Source organism: Elgaria multicarinata, chromosome 5, assembly GCF_023053635.1.
Source record: "Elgaria multicarinata webbii isolate HBS135686 ecotype San Diego chromosome 5, rElgMul1.1.pri, whole genome shotgun sequence".
Classification (NCBI taxonomy): domain Eukaryota; kingdom Metazoa; phylum Chordata; class Lepidosauria; order Squamata; family Anguidae; genus Elgaria; species Elgaria multicarinata.
The window spans coordinates 54,919,141-54,941,009 of NC_086175.1; the positions used below are offsets into that span (position 1 = coordinate 54,919,141).

A 21,869-nucleotide genomic window follows, 5' to 3' on the forward strand; every position below is an offset into this window, starting at 1 on the left:
CTGGTTAATCTTAACTGTAGCTTATTGAAACAAGCCATAAACACAGTTAGATGTTAGCTTATTTCAGTAAACTAAGCCATGGTTTAGGATCATGTCTGAACTGGGCCTTTGCCAAATGGATAAGGGGATTCAGGTGCCCCTGAGCATGCATATATTTTAAAGAAAATGTTCCCTATATTCCATCATGATGTATAGGTGTGACCTATAACCTATGTGAGGGTTTAATATCCAGGGTCAATGAAGATCCCGCATTCAAACATTGCCCTCTGCATGCATTGAAGGCAGCAGGTTGGAGTAGAGGACAAGGGAGCACAAAATCCCATGACCTACATTGAAACTTATCATGCAGGTAGTGAGGTCTGGGAGTTTTAGCCTGAACAGCCCCTAGAATATACAAAAGGTCTAAAGTAGGTCCTATTATCTCTTAACTAGCCTTTTTGTAAATTATTTTCAAATGTATTAAAAAGTAAATTTCTTTAATAGCAAAATTAATGTATGATTTCCTTTCCTTTTTAAAGGAGAAATCCAGAGAACCAATTTTAATTAATACTGAAAAAAGGAAAGGAAATGGGTTAATTAGTGCAAGCGAGAGAGGAAAGGGAAGAGCTGTGCACCATTTGGCTCAAGGCAAGCACCATGTGTTCCCTGCATCTGTCAGATGCTAACAGGATAGTTGGATTTAACCATAGAAGAGATAAAGAAGACATGGTCGAAACAAGCTGGTGGTTGGGTTCCAGAGCAGGCAGACAAGGTGGTGGGGTGAAGTAGTGCCGGGCAAAGGAAGAGGGACCAGCTCAACACCTTTTATCCGTTGGAATAGTAATGGCAGGAAATCACAACAAGAGACAGTTTCGCCGAAGGGTTAATTCGTTCTTAGAGAGTTAAAACATGAAATAGCAGGAGTCACCCAGGATGAGTAGGCAATCGGCTTCCCTGAATAAAAGCAGAGAACACTGCCTACTAGCAAGGCAGAGCAAAAGGAGTTATAGGTAGATCAGCTTCTTATACAGGAAAAGGTTCAGTACTTGTGTCAGTGCATTTGTGGGTGCCTTTTTACCTCCTCAGCTTTCTCCTAGTCTTTCTATAACACTGCACACCAACCAGCAGACCTTCTCCCTCTGTGACTACTCACAGACTGACTCCTTAACTGTCAAGTCCTTAACTGTCCTTTCACAACTGCTCTTTTTCACCCAGCCAGCCAAAATTGAATTTACCTGATTTAGGTCCCATCTATAAATATTCAAAGTGATTGTCTCCCCCTTCAGAATATCACTAAGCAACTACTAGCGGCCTTTGACAGTAACAAAACAAGGCCACAGGCCCTTTCAGATACATTATAATCTCTCAGGGGCCACGCAAAGTAAACATCACAGAACAACTACCATTATATACATGACATTTCTTCTCATCTCCCCACCCCTTTATAAACAAGCAGAACTCAGTCTTCTATGCTAGGATACTGTACGCAGCGTTCAATAGTCTAAGGATAAGAAGACATTCTTTTTGCTGGTTATATCTTCTACCTTAAAATTAAACTCTTGTAGAATCCATGATCATCTCTGCAATTTTGTAGTTGTGAAACTCATAATCTGTAACCATTTCATTGCACAACCTGTTAGTCCTCCAATTCTTGAACTCACACATAGGTTTTTAAAAGGGGTGTGCATGGACCCCCCGATCCGCCCCGTGGGCCGATCCGAAAATTTCGGATCAGGCCCACTCCGCTCTGCGCCGCTCCGCCCATAGTCCGCTCTTCTTCGCCACGGAGCTCCGGCTCCGAATCGGAGCTCCGCAGTGGAGGGGAGTGGCGCCAGGTAAGGCCCCCCTCCCTCCTCTCCCTTACCTGCAGAGCCTGGTAAGGGACCAAGGGGGAGGGGGGCCTTACCTGTGTCCGTCCGCGGTCCCTCGGCTTCTTCAATTGAGCCCGTGGCTCAACCAGGAAGTCTGGGCCACAAGTACGGCCTAGACTTCCTGGTTGAGCCGCGGGCTCAATTGAAGAAGCCGAGGGACCGCGGACGGACACAGGTAAGGGAGAGGAGGGAGGGGGGTTTACCAGGCCCTGCCGCCACCGCCGCCCGTGCGTCGACGGCGGCAGAGCCTGGTAAGGGACCAGGGGGGAGGGGGGCCTTACCTGCGTCTGTCCGCGGTCCCTCGGCTTCTTCAATTGAGCCCGTGGCTCAACCAGGTAGTCTGGGCCGTGCGGCCTAGACTTCCTGGTTGAGCCACGGGCTCAATTGAAGAAGCCGAGGGACCGCGGACGAACGCAGGTAAGGGAGAGGAGGGGGGGTTTACCGGGCCCTGCCGCTGTCGACGCATGGGCGATAGCGACAGTGGCAGGGCCCGGTAAACCCCACTTACCTTTCTTGCGGAGCTCCGGATCGAGGCGAAGGATTCGCCTTCACCTCGATCCTCTTCGCAACGCTCCGCCGGCCCCCCAATCCTCTTCGCCTCCGCTTTAAGGGGAGGCGAAGCACCCCGCTCCGCTTCTAATTTGCCGGTCCGATTAGAAGCGGAGCACATCCCTAGTTTTTAATTTGCCCAGTACCTATGCAATTGCTTCCAGTCTGAAAAATGCATTCAACAGTGTTGTTGCAAGCACCATGTTCCCCATTAAAAACAATTTAACTGCCTCAGGATTCCTGGTTGGATGATTAAGAAGATCAGTACAAATGGTTTCCTCCTGAGCTAAGAGGAAGAACCACGTCTCTATCCACTGGATGAACTTGTTGACCTGTTTTATGCACTGAAGCCTTTCCTTTCCGACCTTACTTTACTTTTACAATGCCATGCCATGCATGTTTAGACACAACTGCCAGCAGGTTCCAGCTAGCATGGCTGGCTGGAGGAATGCTAGGAGTTGTGGGGCTCTTTTCTGTCTTAAACATAGATTGAACTCATAGTTACTTTTTCTTAAGTTTAACACCAACCTGAACCATTGATTTGGTGCCTTGAGGAGGCAATCTTTTAAAACCTTTTCTTATAAAACACACGACCCAATTCAAGACATTTAGTTGCACCCTTTTTAAACAACATATAAGATCCACAATTTTCTTTTAGCGAAATTTTGAACACTTTGCATGACTGGAAATAAGCTTGTATATGGCATGTCATACCAGATCCATGAAAAGACTAAAGCACTAGGGCTCTGCTGCCAAACTCATTGGCCTAAGCTTGCTAGCACTGCACATGCATTCTCTTTAATGGGACTAACGCTTTTATCTTTTATAATTTAAACATTATTACTTCAATTACAGTCCTAACTAAATATGACATGGGATGTATGGCTGCAGCCAGCCAATTCTAGCCCTCACATCTCTTTGGGAATATTTACAAAACAGAAATGACTTGATTGATGGCATCATGTTTTGCATTTCCGTACCCATTAAAAACAGCTTATTGCATGTGGGGTGAGGGACAGGGAATCATATCATGCCAGGCATTTATTTTTCTGAATGTTACTGAGAAGGTGCTGGACAGGGGGAATGTGAGGCAGTCACAGCCACTTGTTAGCTGTGACAGAAGTTAGAGTCTAAGTACTCTACCCCACTAGCTTGTGGATTTGGGTCAATATACAACTCAACACTAGTGCTAAGTTATGTTGTGCTGACATAACCTCTAGTGCAACACCAATAGTAATTTTCATTAGTGCTGGTGTTGACTTGGATCACTGACCAGAGTTCGCTATCTCTTCAAAATAAAATGAGCAACCAAAACATTTTCTGTCAGTGGTTGTGTAGATGGTTGAAATGCTGAGTTTCTGAGAGCTCCCTGGCCCTGTTTGATTGACCTGTGAGTCATCTGAGAACTGATCCTACCTTCCCTTCTCCTGACCTCCATTCTTCGATGGAGCTGCAGGGAATCATAGAACTTTGAAAAATCCCTGGCAAACCATGAGAGGATTTTTGAAGGATTTGACAGCTGAAAAGCTTGCTCTAAATGAGCACCTTCTTTCCTAACTTTGCTGCCTTCTCTGCCTTTATGTAATGATGTGGATATTGATAAAACTATAAAGTGGAATCTCATATGATGAACTTTAACTGTGGAACAAACATTTTAAAGGCTTGAAAACATCCTGATTGGAAAAGGTTTCCAGAATGACAGAATGGAAGATTAAACTGGCAGCTCCAATGCAGTGGGGTGGTGAAGCCACTCCTGGTTGTAGCTTGAACTATCCAAGGTGCTGCTTCCAAGATATGGAACTTATTTTGGGGATAGGGTTCAGTACCTTGGATAGCTCCTTTAATATGCAGATTACTACCTGGAGCAGCTTCAACACCCCATGCATTCGAGCCACTAGCCTCCATATATCTATCTATCTATCTATCTATCTATCTATCTATCTATCTATCTATCTATAAAGGATGTGATCCAGTGATCCATAAATATGTACTTATACAGAACATTATTTCTATCTGTTTTGGCACAGTGACAGCCTTTCCCCATGCCGGTGAAAAAACCACCAACTGATCCATTATGTTTGATCAAAACAGCCCACCATGGCTTATTTAAGCTATGGTAGGATGCAGCACATGCCGAGTAGGCTTTGCATATTCATTGCCTGGCCACAGCTTGTTGTGTCATGTGAACCTGGGCAGAGCAGGTTGTGTGGTGGTTAAACAACCTTCGCATAACCAATGGTCCCTTGTTGGGTTATGTGAAGATTGCTTGTCCCTCACACAATGTCTGCCACCACCACCCCCTGTTCACATAACACAATAAGCTAGTCTTTGAGTGTTAATAACGGCCGCTGGCATGTATCACAGTCACAAATAAGCTGTGGTGGGATCTTCAATCATGTAAATTGGCCCATTGTATCCAGTAATGCCTCTCTCCCCCCCCCCCAAATAGCTCAGGAATGAAAGGGCAGTCTGCTGTACCAAACACTTACACAAAAGAAGAATAGAAAGTTTAGCTGCTTACAGAGATTCAGATGGAAATTCTTACTGCCTTTTGCAACATTTCCTCTATACCTCAGGATCATGAGCATCCCACTTTGTTCCCCCAAATTGGCATATAAACTCTATTATGCCTCTCTGTTTTCTCTCTCTTTGTGGTGCAAGGAGAGAGATCCTCTTGGGCTACTACCAGCTCTGTCTCAGGTTCTCCAGGTGAGACAGCAAACCATCCTAATCACTTGTTCAGTCTTTTTTGCTTTCTAAATTATATATTGTTTAATTAATGTTATGAGACATCAGGGGGGTGAGATGCCAAAAGCCATGATTGTAAATATTTTAATTAGCCAATAAATAAAACTCTTAGGACTCATTGAAAATAATTAGGACTTGTTTACTCTGAATAGAGCAGTCAATTGGTTCATCTGAGTTCAGCACCCTTACTACTTAGAATTCAGTTTATAGTGAAACAAGAAATGTATGAAGAATAAAGGATCCACAACACTGAGATAAGCTCATAGATGGTTCTGGTATGTTATCTGTAACCTGACCATGACTTAACATCAATTTTAATCTGCACCCACTTAAACCAGCATGTGTCCTTGGCAGTCAAAATAATCTAATTGGTTTCATCAGACAATGAATTGCAGTGCTCAGTTTTCAAATGAAGCATTTCTTCTTCTTTTTGCAGATTGTTGTCCAAGCATCAGAATCAACAACTTTGCTCTCAAAGTAGCTTGGACATCAATTGAATGGATTTGCAGGATAGCTGTTGTACCAAAACTATTTTATCAACTACATTTAAGAGAAGCATTTTATTAAAATCATGCAGTGGGCGGTGTAGAGTGCATGAGTGTAGAGTGGAAACAGAGAAGAAGGTAGTCCCTTCACATTGCATGACAAAGACATTTGTTTTTCTATAGCTGCAAATAAATATAAACTATCCTTAATTGTGACCTATAGAACTTCTATGCGTATATGTCTGCCTTTGACAACAACTGAAATTGTATATCTGACACTCACTAAGCAGGTCAAACTAAATTAATATTTGACCATACTCTGTCCAGTGCCTACCAATGCTTTAACCTTGGAGACAGAATAAAATCGTATCTGTAGAAAGTTCCTTTAATGAGAGATAAAATATGTCCCTTACTATTGGAAACTTCATGTCCCTTACTATTGGAAACTTCTTAAATATGTCCCTTACTATTGGAAAGTCCTTCCATATTGTCCTAAACTGTACCAAAGCAATTGGTTTTCACACAGTAGCAGTTAAAACAAGATGGAACGAAACTGCTGTTTGTTTTAACATATTTCTGTTTGGGGCAGGTGGTAAATTTCTGGGTTTCTTAATTATATTGATTGAATGACAACAAATAATAAAATATTGTTTTTGCAAATGCACTGCAGCATAATACCAAAGCAAAAGTTGTTTCCTGATTGAAAATGTGAATATTTTTGTCCGTGTCTATTCGATGCCTAATTCAGGGGTAATCAACAATCTCAACATATGATCAACATTGCTAATAAAAATGTAACATAGTACTGCTATATGGATCCAACCCATGGTCAGACCCATGTAATTCAGGTTTAGTTTCAATAGAAGATACTGATTGTGAGTAACATCTGAGTAGCAGTGTTTGCAGTGTTAATTTTTTTAAAGAGGGATTCAGAAAAGTGACTCTTGCATTTTCTATCCCTGTTAATATATAATCTCAAATTTAACACCCAAGGTCACATATAGGAAATATATCACAACTCAGGGGCAGGGAAATCAATCAAGGTTGATGGAGAGAGAAGCAAAATTGTGGCCATTTGTAGCAAGGGAAAGAAAAGATACTGTGATGTCAGACTGCTGTTTGTTTCTTGAGCACCCTCATTTAGTGTTCCCCCCAAAGACATCTGGAGGAAACCAGGTTAGGGAAGGCTGATTGAGTGCACTGTTGTTTATTATAGCTACATTGCATTACTTGTTCTTGATTCCCTGGTTCTTCTTTATGTACATGTGTAGAGGCAAATACACACACCAGCAGCCCTCTGCTGTCTCCGTATAATATGAATGTGATTAACCATGTGCAAGTGTCAGGAACAGCTAAATGTTGCCCCATGTGATGAGCCGCATAACTGCAGCTTCCAAGGGAATAATTGGTTTGCACACAGTAGCAGTTGCCCTATGATTACAGTTAATAGCGGGCCTTATTTTGATAGGGAGATTGTTTAATAGCCCAGGGTGGCTGGTAGATGTTTACTTAATGAGAACCAATGATTGAGAGAGAGCTGTCTCTGTCTCTCTCTCTCTCCCTCTTGGAATCAGAGAGGCATCTTAGAGAACATCACCCCCAACTAAGGGATTGATATAAGCATATAAGTGGGGAAAACTGCAGTTTTGCAGTTTGGGGGCAGTGAGAAATGCTGAAAGAGAGCTGAAGAGATGGATGGAAGCATGTTAGGAGTAAACAGCCTCTCTCTGGGGATCTGATTTGGAGTAGTGCTCCAAATCAAAGGCACAGTTAAAAGAAGGGGGATACTTGGCTCAGCAATACTACAAACGAGAAGGATCTTGGAATTGTTGTAGATCGCAAGCTGAATATGAGCCAACAGTGCAATATGTCTGCAACAAAGGCAAATGCTATTTTGGGCTGCATTAATAGAAGTATAACTTCCAAATCACGGGAGGTACTGGTTCCTCTCTATTCGGCCCTGGTTAGGCCTCATCTAGAGTATTGTGTCCAGTTCTGGGCTCCACAATTCAAGAAGGACGCAGACAAGCTGGAACGTGTTCAGAGAAGGGCAACCAGGATGATCAGGGGTCTGGAAACAAAGCCCTATGAAGAGAGACTGAAAGAACTGGGCATGTTTAGCCTGGAGAAGAGAAGATTGAGGGGAGGCATGATAGCACTCTTCAAATACTTAAAAGGTTGTCACACAGAGGAGGGCCAGGATCTCTTCTCGATCCTCCCAGAGTGCAGGACACGGATAAACGGGCTTAAGTTAAAGGAAGCCAGATTCCAGCTGGACATCAGGAAAAACTTCCTGACTGTTAGAGCAGTGCAACAATGGAATCAGTTACCTAGGGAGGTTGTGGTCTCTCCCACACTAGAGGCATTCAAGAGGCAGCTGGACAAGCATCTGTCAGGGATGCTTTAGGGTGGATTCCTGCATTGAGCAGGGGGTTGGACTCGATGGCCTTGTAGGCCCCTTCCAACTCTGCTATTCTATGATTCTATGATTCTATAATCAGTTTCCTTGCTCTATAGAGAACGATGGTGTTATGATTTTTATTGCACACAGTTAAAATTGCATTGTAGGTGTAGATATGAGTCGGTAGTTCAAGATGATCAGGTTGTCATTTTTCATGCCAAGTAGTCAAAGTCCAGAATAGGATGTCCTTTTTTCTGAGCCTCTGTTGGTCCCGTAGCATCTAAAGCAGGTTTATATGATCATGTTATTCAGCATGGATAAATGCTAAGTTAACTTGAAAGCAGTAGGGTTTATTATTTTTTCTGGTTTCCCTAGGAAATGTATTATTTGGTATTACAGTGGGTGAAATTTTAACATTTCAAAATTATTTCTTTGTACAAGGAATCACTGTTAAATATTTCTTAGCCTCCGGGTTTTTCAAAGATTTTTCACTTTTAGCCCATTGTTTTGAGTGTGTGTGTGTGTGTGTGTACGCGCGCATGGTGCAGAAATTCCTGAGGAACATGGAGTTCAAGATAACTAGGTTAGTGAATGAATGCTATGGAACAGAATGGGGTTCATTCAAGGCTTTTACCATAATTGCTAGATACATAATTTCTTTCCTGCCCTTAACTTTTTATCTAATGCCTTAAAGCATTGGTTAGTTTCCCTTAGTGCTATTGAAGGGAATTATGTAAGTTGTGGGTGCATTTAAATGGAGGATTTTGAAAATAACTGGGATTTTTCTCATAGAAATATGTTTTCTCTTTGTGGCCTTGGTTCTCTATTGATGTAAGTTTACATGTAGATTGCAAGGGCTTTGGAGAAAGATGTCTCCTAGACAACATGTCATACTGTGTTTGTATTATGAAGCCTAGGGAGGGTTCCCCTTAAAGTTTCTGTTCTTGCACTTTCCAGTACCTATCTTCCATCTCTCTTTTTTGTCCCTTAAACATTGAATCCTTGTCTCATGGGCAGGACACGTACAAGACCATCACTTTCTCTAGTGTATGTGTGGGTAGAAGTTCTCCAGGTCTTTTGAACTTCAACTTGCAGCATTCCTGACCATTGGCCATGCTGGCAGGGGCTTCTGGGACTTGAAGACCAAACATCTGGAGATCTAGCTGTGCCCATTCGGTTGGGTTATTTTACCCCACTGATGTCTCAAGTCCTCAGTCTGAATATGATTTAGGGCCACTATTACTTGGTTCATCTCCTTGCAAAGACCTCCTTCCTTCTACAGTAAATAAACAGAAAGTAGGAGGCCTGTAGCTGCAAGTTCACAGACAAAGTCAATGACAAATTCCATATTAAAATGTCCATGCTTCAGACAGATAACACTTGGTAATACTGCTTTGACCTTTGTAATGTTCCATAATTTGATCCTTTTGTCCACCTTTATGTTCTACATTTCTTGCATGTTAATTACCTATATGAAATGCACTTGGCTGCCAAATACAGTCACAGTGGAATGCATTGCAAATGTCAAGTAGGTGACAGCGAAAGTCCCATAATCCTTTTACAATTCCCATTGACTTTCTTGTAAACCCAGTGTTAATTCTTGGGAAATAAAGAAAATCTGGTTATTGATGTCTGAATTCTTTGTTAGCTAGACAAAGAGCGTATTAACCAAAGCTATTATTAGATATGCTAGATGTCTATTTCTTTTGTTGAACTTCAAACTTGCCTTTAAACAAAGTATATGAAATGCTTGCCTATATCTAGGGAAATATCATGGAAATATCAACAAAGGAAGATTTGGCTTCTTGGGTTCTGTTGCTGAAAGAATTAACACTTGTGGTTATTATCATTTGTTAATAATACTTGTTGAAAGGTTCACCATCTTGACTTATTGAGGGATGAAATATATTTCTCAAACCTCTGTCAGTCAAGGACCTGTAATCATTTGTAAAAGAGGAAAATTCAGCCATTGCACCTAATCCTATCATGGTTCTTCATGAGTTTGAAAATTGTCAACTATAACATTGGTTGCCTAACTGTGAACTCTGGTGGTGCCTCTTGAGCAGATATCTGAGGCCAGATCTACACCAAGCAGGAAATAGCACTATGAAAGCTGTATATGGTATGTGTCAATGGGCCCCAACAGTTGTCAGTGCACTTCAATATCACTATAAAGCAGTAGTGTGGCTCCTGCCTTTCATATACCGCTTTCATACCACTTTTATAGTGCTATATCCTGCTTGATGTAGATCTGGCCTGAGTTTGTGCCACTCCACCCTGCAACAGTCTGTTTTTGAGATCTGTTGTCTATCCACTGTATCATTAACGGCTGATGGAAACCTGACACAATTGCATTGTGACCCTGAGGTCCAATACTTTGAGCACTTTTGTTTGCCCCAGCCAGGCATAGGATTTGACAAGGTGCTGTCAGATTAAACTCTAGGTACCACCACAGAATAGTTGTCCTATAATCCACAAGGGAATAGGATGCTCCACAGCCTTAAAGAAGTGCAGTTGTTCTCCATTTATACAAAGAACCACATACAGCTACATAGCAACAAAATTATTTCATCCCCTCATGCATATGATCTCCACTTTACCACCACCATAACCTTGAAGTACACATGTTTCAGTTAGGATGTCAGAGGAAACCATCCTGGCATCAAGTCCACCAAGCTTTTGGCGGCTCGGCCTCCCAGACTCCGGGTTGCTGGTCCACAAGCTGGCCCAACTGAACCTTCACTGAGTCAGACCAGCTCACGGACTTCTGCTGCCACCATCACCATTGCTGCCACGCTGCACAACTCTCTCACTTGTGCTCAGGTGTCTCCTTCCCCCTGCATGGGTTTGGCAGGGAGAAGGAGACATTTGTGCAGAACAGCTGGCTGGAGTCTGAGTTCTGGCAGGGAGACTGCAACTCAGCCCACAAATGCAAGCCGAGCTGGGGGCTCTGGAGCAATCCATCAAGACCCAAGAGGGCCTGATTTCCCTGCACCAGACACCCCTAGTTTCATCCTTACCATGTTATACTACAAATCTGCCTTTTTGCAGGGCACTGTTCATGAACATTCTTCCTCTGGATCTGGTTTTCTCTTGATTCTTTCTACACTTGTGGAGGAGCAAGTGTGTACTCCTCCCCCCCCCCTTCCATTAGAGTGGGAGAGACAAGAGTCTTTCTGTGCAGAGTCCCTGAGATAGGAACAGAGAAAGAGTGCTGTGTTCCTTAAGGAACAGCTTCCTGACATGCTATTGATTTTGCCAAAGTTGTAACAGGCTGAATGGAATGCAAAGATCAATAGAGTTTTAAGACCAGTAACATAAGTTGTAAATGTGGAACTACTTACCAGAAATCCCTGGTTGCTTCAGTCGGATTATTCATGAATAAATTCTTGGGGGCTTTGTGATCATTCAGGCTAATGCTGTGGTGGTGATTTATTTTGTTTTTCCAACTGAGCAGCACTGGCATGCAAATTAGTTGCACTTCACTCAATCAGGCAATAAATCTCAAAAACAGACAATTAATTGCATTGGAAATTAGGGGAGCCAACAGAAAATCAAGTTCATCACAATCAAGTGGCAACTAACCTTTCCCCAACTGATGAAAAGAAAAACAGCCCATCAGTGTAATAAAACAAATATTGGCTTTGAGGTGGGATACATGGCAAATAAACATGCATTTATCTCTGTTTCTGAGCCACTTGATAGCATAAAACACTCTTAAACAGTTCCTTGGCAAAAGCCTTGATTGCTCCAGCACAGTTTTTTTCCAATCAGTGACTAGTTTCACAAGTCAAGCCATGGCTCGTCATGGCTTATTTAAGCCATGACAAGCCACGGTGCGCACAGGCGCCATCCTGAATATTCAACTGAGCTGGTAGAGAGTTATTTATTTATTTATTTATTTATTCATTTTATTTGTACCCTGCCTTTCTACCAAAAATGGCACTCTAGGCAGCTAAACGACCCTTGCATAACCCATGGCCTGTTGTGCAAACAGCCCCTCTGTGTTGTAGTATGCTGTTTGTACCTTACTAATTTACTGGTTCAATATTTTAGAAACTTATCAATTAATATCTTTAAATTCATTATAAGCAGATAATAATGACTGTGCTTTTCACACACAAAATATTCTTCTTGTTCTAAGGAGAATTCTAAAGGATTTGAAAAGTTGAGTCTATCCTTGTGTGATTGAAAACTGGAAAGTTAAATTTGGCATGCAAACAGATTTTCTTAGGGCAACTCCACATTTGCTTCAGTAAACACGCTTGGTGTGTTTCCCATAGCAAATATACAAAGTATGGCAGACAGGCATGATTCTGGCAAAAAGACAGAGGGCCTTTTCAGTGGTAGCCCTCCAATTATGGAATGACCTCCCCGACGAGGCTCGCCTGGCACCAACAATGTTATCTTTTCGGTGCCAGGTTAAGATCCTTCTCTTCTCCTAGGCATTTAAGAGCATTTAACAACATGAGCTGAGTTTGTTTGTTTGTTAACGGACCCCAGAATAGCTGTTTTTATAAGGATACTGTTGTTTTTATGCTTTTTATGTTTTTAAACTTTGTATATTTGTTTTTAATGTTTACTGGTTTTAACCTTGTAAATCACCCAGAGAGCTTTGGCTACCAGGCAGTATATAAATGCAATAAATAAATAAATAAATCTGGGTACATGTATCTTAGAATCCTGACTGGGCCACACATGTATGGTCCTATGCAGTCCTATGCATGTTCACCCACAGCTAAGTTTCACTTTCCAATTGGTCTTCCTCCAAGCAATGTGTACATTGGCCTGCAAACTAAGGGCTTTGCTAGACCTGCCGGGATAAGCCGGCAGGGAGGCGGGGTGATGGCACGCTAACTTTAAAGCGCGCTGACCAGCCTCCTAGACGGCCGACGTGTAGGGACGATGCAAGCCCTGCAGCGTCGTCCATTTTGGGGGGGGGTTTAAAGGGGCCACGTGCGGCCCGAAGCCGAAGGCAAGGTAAGGGTTTTTTTTACAAAAAATTAAGGCCCCCTGCCCGCCCCATCTCCCCCCTCCCAATGCCTGATGACCCCCTCCCCCCTCGCTCGCCCATCCTCCCCCCCCCCCCGTGCCTGATGTGTGGCCTCCCCTCGCTCCTGTGCCAGTCCCGTGTGCCCGGCTGCTTTTCCCTCGCCCCCTGTGCCGTGCCTGGCTGCCTTTCTCTCGCCCCCTGTGCCAGCCCCGTGTGCCGGCTGCTTTTCCCTCGCCCCCTGTGCCGTGCCCGGCTGCCTTTCCCTCGCCCCCTGTGCCAGCCCCGTGTGCCGGCTGCTTTTCCCTCGCCCCCTGTGCCGTTCCCGGCTGCCTTTCCCTCGTCCCCTGTGCCAGCCCCGTGTGCCCGGCTGCTTTTCCCTCGCCCCCTGTGCCGTACCCGGCTGCCTTTCCCTTGCCCCCTGTGCCAGCCCTCCACCCTCCTCTGTCGTCACCCTGTGCCAGCCCCCATCGTCTCCCATGCCGCCCTCCACCCTCCTCCGTCGTCGCCCTGTGCCAGCCCCCGTCGTCTCCCATGCCGCCTCCGTCGTGGCCCTGTGCCAGCCCCCGTCGTCTCCCCCGGGATCCTCCCTCCTGGCCTGATGGGCACAATGCTCAGTGCTGTGGCCAGTCCGCGGCTTTTTGCGGCTACTCGCGAGTAAGCGAGTAGCCGCAAAAAGCCACGGAAGTCTCTAGACGTTCCGCAGCTCCGGCCTCAGGCATGAGCTGCAGAAAAGGCGCGCCATAAGTGACTTCGTTTATGGCGCGTTAGAGGAGGCTTCAGTGTGGCCTGGGGCCAGATTCCCCTGTGCGTCATGTGGATGCACAGCAGGGAAACCGGCTCTCAAGGCCTCGTCTAGGAACGCCCTAAGGCCTCATCTACACCAAACAGGATATTGCACTATGAAAGTGGTATATAAAAAGCAGGAGCCACACCAAGCAGCATATAGCAGTATGAAAGTGGTATATGATATGTGTCATTGGGCCCCAACAGTTGTCAGTGTACTTCAATACCACTATAAGCAGTAGTGTGACTCTTGCGTTTTATATACTGCTTTCATAGTGCTATATCCTGCTTGGTGTAGATTAGGCCTAAGGGTTGACTTCAGAAACACAGGACAACATCACTGTGGAGCTATTGGTGCCTTGTAGAAATAATAAGATTCAAGTCAGTTAGTTCTGATGCAATACTTTTGATGTTATTTTTGGGTTTGATATGCATATTTTCCCAGCAAGGGCTACACGAGATTTTCATCCATTTCAGTTTGAAAAATGTGCAGAGGGTCTGAAATAATACTGGAAAAGCCGCTATGATGCAGAAATGTTTATTTTTTGTTTGTTGTTGTATATTGCTATATTTTTTCTCTCTGCCGCTGCTACTGCTTTGGCACCATGGGCATGTCTACACATATGGATGTAGAGGGAGGGAGGGGGGGCGATCCTGGACTTACCTGCTTCCGGGATCGTCCCCGTCCGTATAAACAGAAGTGTGACATCCCAGAAGGGAAAAGGGCCATCGCACTGTCACACCCACCATTTTTTTTTAAAAAAACATCCACCCACAAAGTAAGTTTTTTTTTTAAAAGCCCCAACCCCGCTCCTAACCCCAACCCCTATGTCCCTAGACTTTCCCCGGCCTGGCTCCTAACCTCTGCTGACACCTGCTACTCATGGGGAGAAGCCAGGATGGGCACCTACACTGCCCACGGTCCCCAGGATCATCCCGGGATCATGGGAAAAATTGGGGAAAAGTCATCCCAGAAGTCCCAGGGAAATGGAGGGATCATCCCTGCCTGTTCCAGGGATCCCCTGTGCATCATGCGGATGCACAGGGATGATCCCGGTAAAAGGGTATGGTGTAGATACGCCCCACGTTTTTTCTCATGTATATTCTTTATGGGTTTATTGCATGGATGGCCCCCAGCCAATGTGGGATCACATAATCACTAATGTCGTACTATATGGGGTGCTGTCACAGCATATTTTCCTGTTCAGATTTGGATCTGTGATAATATTCACTGAGAACAATGAAAGCCAACTCAGAGTGAAGGCTTCCAGGATGAGCATTGCCCTCACTCTCAGGCTCTGAAAAAATGTGCACTTTTCACTATGGTCAAAAAAGTGTCGCTCATTTTTGCTTCAGCTCTAGTCTAAACACTATTGTGTTGAAATAAATGTGCTGTTAGAAGATCCCAATTTTCTACACTTAAAAGAAAACCTTGTTATCTCTGGAGCATGAAAATGTGAATCATCACTCTTATGTCCTTTCTTTACAGGAGCTGCAAAGAATCGATCCTCCTTACTGTTATTCAGCCTTACCCTGTAAGTAGTTATCATGTTTTTTACAATTCGTTTCCTAGCAACATTTACTGCTTTTGTCTGCCTGTTTTCTCCGTGTCTCTTCCTTATCTGCATAACCAATAGCACAAGTGAAGTACGAGCAGCGTCTTTGAAGATAAATGTGATGATTATATACTACTCTAGACAGAAGTGGAACGATATATGGGTAATTTAAGTAAATATGGATATTTTTCATCGTGTATGAAGAGTACTTCTTGGAGACAGAACAAGGATACTGAGTTCTATTCCAAGACATTTCACAAACGTACTAAGCAATGTTTGCTTTGCCTTTTGTTTGTTTGTTTGACTTTTCCCATCATTATTTCTTGTGTAGCAATACCTTCATTATACTCCTTTTTAATGGCTTTTTAATTGTTAGATTTTTGTGGTGAGAGAGATGCTGGTTTTGCCTCCTAGCTAGTCTCTACCAAACAAGAGTCCTGCCTATGTTATGGAGCAAAAGTGATATCACAATTCAAGGTTGTTGATTTTTCAACAGCATCATTCAGGAGTAGTCTTTATCTGCTTTTATGTGTACAGGGCAAGAGGTCTACAGACATGTAGCAGACAGTTAGAAGATTCCGCCATTCACACAAAAGAGTGCAAAATGCAGGCCTGTCTGAGAGAGGCTGAAGGACTTGTCTATAAGTTTCTGGACTCACATCAAGACTATTTTCTGAACAACTGAGTTCTTTAAGATGAAAAGAGGCTTTGAGTGACCTAACCAAACAACAAACATTGAATGTGAACAATGATATTCTCCTCAAGCAACTGTTTGACACAATTGTATTGGCATTTTATTTATATGCATACTAATTCACATGGAATTTTATCTATACTCTGTGACAACAGTTTAGCTTTTAGTGCTAAAAACAAATGATAGAAAGACATCTGGTGCATAGATCTCAGAACTGATTATGCAGAAATCTCCAAAGTGAGCAGTGTCCGTCATGCTTGGCCAGCCTCCCATTTAAATGGTAATGACATATTTCCCAGTCTTTATCCTGTACCTTTTCCAGGTAGCTAAGGCCAGCTGCAGGAAATATATAATGTATGCACCAAATTATAGATCTGCTGGAGGCCTGTCGTCTGCATCATTTGATATATTCAATTGATTGAATACCTAAGATGGAAAGCAGGGAGGTCCACTGAAGGTATAAGATGGTATAAGGCGGCATCAGAATTAAGCTCATGGTATGTTTGATACCTTAGTTTCATGAAGTTCATTCCACATTTTATTATTAAGAAACACCACTGCTTGTTCCATTACTCAATGTAATAATATAGGAACCAAAAATATATAGCCTGCAGTGAAGCTGCGTACAGCTCAGATACCTGCTTATGATGCTAAATGTAATCAGAGAGGTGAATGTTATAAACATTATTCTTGGCCTAAGGCCATGCTACCTCTGGTTGGATAGCAGTCTTTTTAATATACACATTTACGCTCTTGAGATCTAGAATGCTTAAAAAGTAACTGGCTGTGTACTCAAAATATACTGTTACTTGGCATTGTATCCAATGTTACTCCTACATAGAGTAGACCCATTAAAAAGAGTGAGACTTAAGTTAGGTTCAATGGGTCTACTCTATATAGGATTAACACTGGAAACTACCCTTGGTTTAAAAAGTAGAATTATATCAAGTCTATTGCAAGAATAAACAAGCCAAACTAGCTTTCAGATGTAGCCTCTATAAATTTTAGTATCTATACTATTTAACTGTACTTGAAGACTGGATACTTTACCACAATCCAGATATTTGGTGTATATGTGTTTAAAATCCTCTTATTTTTTGAACTAAATTTTCCCATTGGCTGAAACAAGTCAATGGAACACTTTATTCAAGTAGTAATGGGTCCTCTCATTCTTTCAGTGTCTTGGCCATTGGAAGCCATGCAGGATGAGAAATCCAGATTAAGGTGTGCCAGGAAAAGGAAGAATCAAAACATTTTCACACTCTGATCTGCCCCTCAGCACCCCATATCAAGTAGTCAAACAAGTGGGTTGGCCGGACTTGCTGGCAACAAAAGAGGTCACAAAGTGGCTAAGAAATAACTGTCCATGGGGCGGGGGGGTTATAGCCAGTGGGTTTACCAGATGGCTTTTTGATCTCCCCTGACTCTAATGCTATATATGTTAGAGCCAAAGATCATGACAGGGACACTTTCTTTCCTTTGCTTTTCCTCAAAGCAGAGACAATTTTAACTAATGTTTGTTTTGTCACATGATCTCCTAAGGAAGTGATGTTTATCCAATAGGTATGTAAGAAACAGTATCTTTCGCTTGACAGAAGAAAAAGGTGTACTCTGCTTTGAATTAACCTAATAGTATGTGTATGCTCAATACTAACTCATCCCTAAAACAACTAGGTGAAACTAACACTATTACAGAATTACAGTACTCCTGTTTTCTGCTGAACATCATTCACTCCATGTCTTCCAGATTAGTTTGGTTTAAGCTCATTCGTTTTTAGTTTAATTATAACCAATGTCAAACATTCTCCTTTTGTGTTTCTTGTCAATCTAACAAATCTTTCCCAGGTTAGTTTGAATGCCATCTGTACTGATAAGAAAAGGACTTAAGAGCTTAATCACTTGAAGCAGTTTGAAATTTTATTTTCCTGGAAGTTCATTTGATGATCTATTGAAAGCATCTATTATAAACCATTTTAAAGCAGTAGTGTAGATCCTGCCCTCATATGTTGTCATTCTGGATAGCTATTAAATTCTCACAAGGTCTCTTGCCTTGAGGGAGCAGTGTACGCATACGTCTTTGCTCCCTTTTAAGTTGCTGGCAATGGAGTCCCTTTTATCATTCAGAAGAATCCTGTTATTGTAAAACTCAGCACTTTAATATAGATATAAACTGCAGACATTAGGATTTTTGTGAACCGCCCAGAGAACTTCGGCTATTGGGCAGTATAAAAATGTAATAAATAAATAAATAAATAAATTAGGAGAGGCACTGTGGTACAGTGGTTACAGTTAGGGTGCGTGGGCTGATGCGGTCTGCCTTGCCTTGATTCCAAGTCAGTTCTGGGCCAGCCTAAGGCGTCCTGAGGCTGAAGCAGATTGGTAGTGGCACAGGGCCCTCCCTCCCGCCATCCCAGGAAAGCCAGCGCAAGGCGGGCTGTGAGGCTATTGGACTAACCTCCTTCTCCTCACTCTCCCCACTCACCTCCCACCACCACCACATTGCTACTGCTGTATTGCCACCGCCGCATTGCTGCCACCATTGCCACCAGCTGCATTGCTGCCACAACCAGGAAATGAGGCATCCTCCTGAGAGCCAGGCCGCGTATTTTGTATATCTATGGCTGAAAACTATGGTGGCCGTAAATGGAAAATGGTCCTTTGTGGCCGCCATAGTTTGCCCTTGGAAAATCTTGAAATCGCAGCCTGGCTTTCAGGAGGATGCTACATTTCCTGGTTGTGGCAATCGTGGAGTGATGGCGACGGCAATGAGGCGATGGGGCGACAGCAGTGATGTGTCAGTGGTAGCAATGGGGCAGCAGCAGGTGAACAGGTAAGTCCCGGTGGCGGTGGCTCTGGGTTGGGGGCGTGAAGGGGCAGCAGGGCAGCAGCGAGGGAGGGAGCAGGGAATTGGGACTCCTATCCAGCGTTGCTTCCAGCTTTCCTGGGTGTCGGCACTGTGGTCAGCACCCAGGGATCCACAAGGCTGAGTCACCTCAGGGCCCCCAAATCTCATCTCAGCTTTGGCACTGAGGAGAGGCGGGCAACTCCCAAAGTACCTGAGTCAAATCAGGGCCATTTCGTGGACTCCAATCAGTGGGACCCTAGTAACAGTGTTGGACTGGGACTCTGAAAATCCACATTCTAGTCTCCACTCAGCCATGAAGCTCACTGGGTGACTTTGGGCCATTCACTGACTCTCTGCCTGATCTACCTGTTGCAAGGATAAAATGGAGAGGGGGAGAGTCATGTAAGCTACCTTGGGTTCTTTGCAAAAGGGGGAAAAGGTTGGATATAAGTGTAATAATAAATAATAAATAACCAGTGCATAAGTAAATATTATGTTGTAATGCTACATACTAAGTTATGTGAAATGCTTTGAGCACTTAGGAAAAATGGCTATATAGCTAATTAAATATTTATCATTAAATATACTGCACAAATTTCCACATAAAATAGTGTGGATTATACTGGACCTGTGTTTTGTGACTTTAATATTACAGTGCAGGTCCCTCTGTTTGAATGTGTGAACAAAACACACACCCTTTGTTTCCATGTGATCCTAAGCCTACCCTAGTAAAAGTTGTATACTGGCCATATATCATTGTTTACCAGGAGATGGTTAACTGCCTTCAAGATGGTTTCATTAAAATAAATATTGTCAGTTGTGACAACCTTGGAGCCATATTGGCGGCAAGAAACTAAAACCTAATTATTGGTCTAGAGAAAGGTTTCTCTGGTGGATAGCGTTACGAAGAGGAAGATAGGGATGAAGAAGATGTTTATGATGACGATTTATAACCTGGTCAGGTTCATATGGGAGAATGCAGTCTTTCAAATAGCCTGCTCCCAAGTCATATAGGGCTTTTATAGGTCATAACTAGCACCTCAACTAGAATTCTTCACCGGAAACATACCAGTAGCCGGTCTGAAGGTATTGTAACAAGGAAGTTGCACAGGGTGTTTCTACACCTTCCTTTTGCCCCAGGATCGTCCTGGGATCAACCCTGTGCATGCAAATGACACACAGGGGATCCCAGGGGCAGGCAGGGACGATCCCTTCATTTGCCTGGGATCATCCTTAGGTGTCAAAAGGGCCATACTCCCTGGAACCAGCCTTGATCAACAGTCTGGTTGCAGCATTCTGGACCAGCTGAAGTTCCAAACACTTTTTAGAAGCAGCCACACATCAAGCATGTTGTAGTAGCCCAAATGGGCTGTAACAAAAGCATTTATGACCATGGCCAAATCAGGCATCTTTAAGAACAGGCGCAGCGGGTGCACTAGCCTCAGCTGTACAAACACACTCCTGGCCACAGGATAAAAAAATGTAATGGAAATCTAAGCACGCTTTAAAAACAAATATGTATCAGCCTAGAGGTTACAAACATGTGTTTTCTCGATCTTATTGTTTTAATTTTGTTATTTTCCAGTGCACTGATTCTTGTTTCTATAAACTAGCTGAATTGTAGCTGATAGCTATTAATTAATAATTAATAGCCATAAGCTACATTATGTGCTTTTTAATGTAATGATGAAGTTCATTTAATAACATGTTTAATGTGAGTATTAAAGGAGATGTTTTATTTCCATGCTCATCTTTTATTATAGCTAATTTCACTATCGCATTCTCAATAAACTAGTGCAAATCCCATGTTACCATGAGGCTAATAGTCTGAGAATGATTGGATAAAAAAGTTTGCCCATTTCCCTTGTGACTAGAACAACTTTACACTTTTAAAATAAATGTTCTACAAATAAAGCTGAAAACAAAAACAAGTGGTGTTTTTTTTTAAAAAAAAGAAGATCATGTACCATTTCTTGATGTTTTAGGGTCAAATACACGTGGTATAAGATTTTTCTCTCTCTTGTCCCTCTGGTGTCCTTTCAGCTCTTCCTCCTAAGTTTCTCTTCTTCCTCTATCACCAACTGACTTTTCTTCAGCCCCCTTCCCGAAAGTCTGTGCCTATCTTTTCATTGGCCCTGCGCTCTAAGAACTCACAGGAGTAAGCCTTATTACTTGTGCATACACACACTGTGCCACATGTTACATTGCATCTGGGCATATACATTAACCTCCTCTTTGCCTCATCTATGTCTCTTCTCCATTCCTGAGCTGCCCAAACTTCAAGTTTTGAACTTTTTTGACATTTCAAAATTTTCTGCCCATCTACACTGGGCATTTTAAAACAAAAATGAGCAAAACCGGCTTGGTATTATTATTATTATTATTATTATTTATTTATATAGCACCATCAATGTACATGGTGCTGTACAGATAACACAGTAAATAGCAAGACCCTGCCGCATAGGCTTACAATCTCTGGTAATAAGCCTTACACTACAGTATTCTTATATAAGATGTTAACAGCATGAAATTCCACAATGCCTACTTTCACAGAACATTTTTCTGTGCCATTTGAAATATACATTACAGGTCATTTTGTTATTAAATTAAACACCAATTGTATTTGTAATATGTAATGGTGGCTGTATACTTATAACATTAGGATTCTACAAATAACTGTAGTGGTAAAATAAAAGGATGGTATTAGCCACAAAGACTGTACCAAGATGATGTGATGAGCTGTGGAGTTATATAGAGCAATCAGTCAACATAGGCTAGGATGTTGTAGATAGGTGTTATGTTAAACAGCCCAGTATAAGGCAGCTACTGACTTATCTTATAAGGTTACTGGAACAAGGGATGGCTGAGAATTTCATTTAGTTCAGTTTTTGATAAGAACTCACCCAAACTCACAAATTTCTTTATCAATGGGTGAGAAAGGACTTGAGATTAAAAAAAAATGTAG

General features: G+C 42.7%; 1 protein-coding gene across 1 annotated transcript in view; it reads left to right on the forward strand.

The window, feature by feature from the left end:
- FRMPD4 (FERM and PDZ domain containing 4) overlaps positions 1 to 21,869 on the forward strand; it is a 246,807-nt gene that overhangs the window by 189,303 nt on the left and 35,635 nt on the right. The window contains exon 5 of the mRNA XM_063126381.1: positions 15,299 to 15,344. Within this exon, the coding sequence (XP_062982451.1) occupies positions 15,299 to 15,344 (46 nt within the window). The remainder of the gene's footprint in view (positions 1 to 15,298; positions 15,345 to 21,869) is intronic.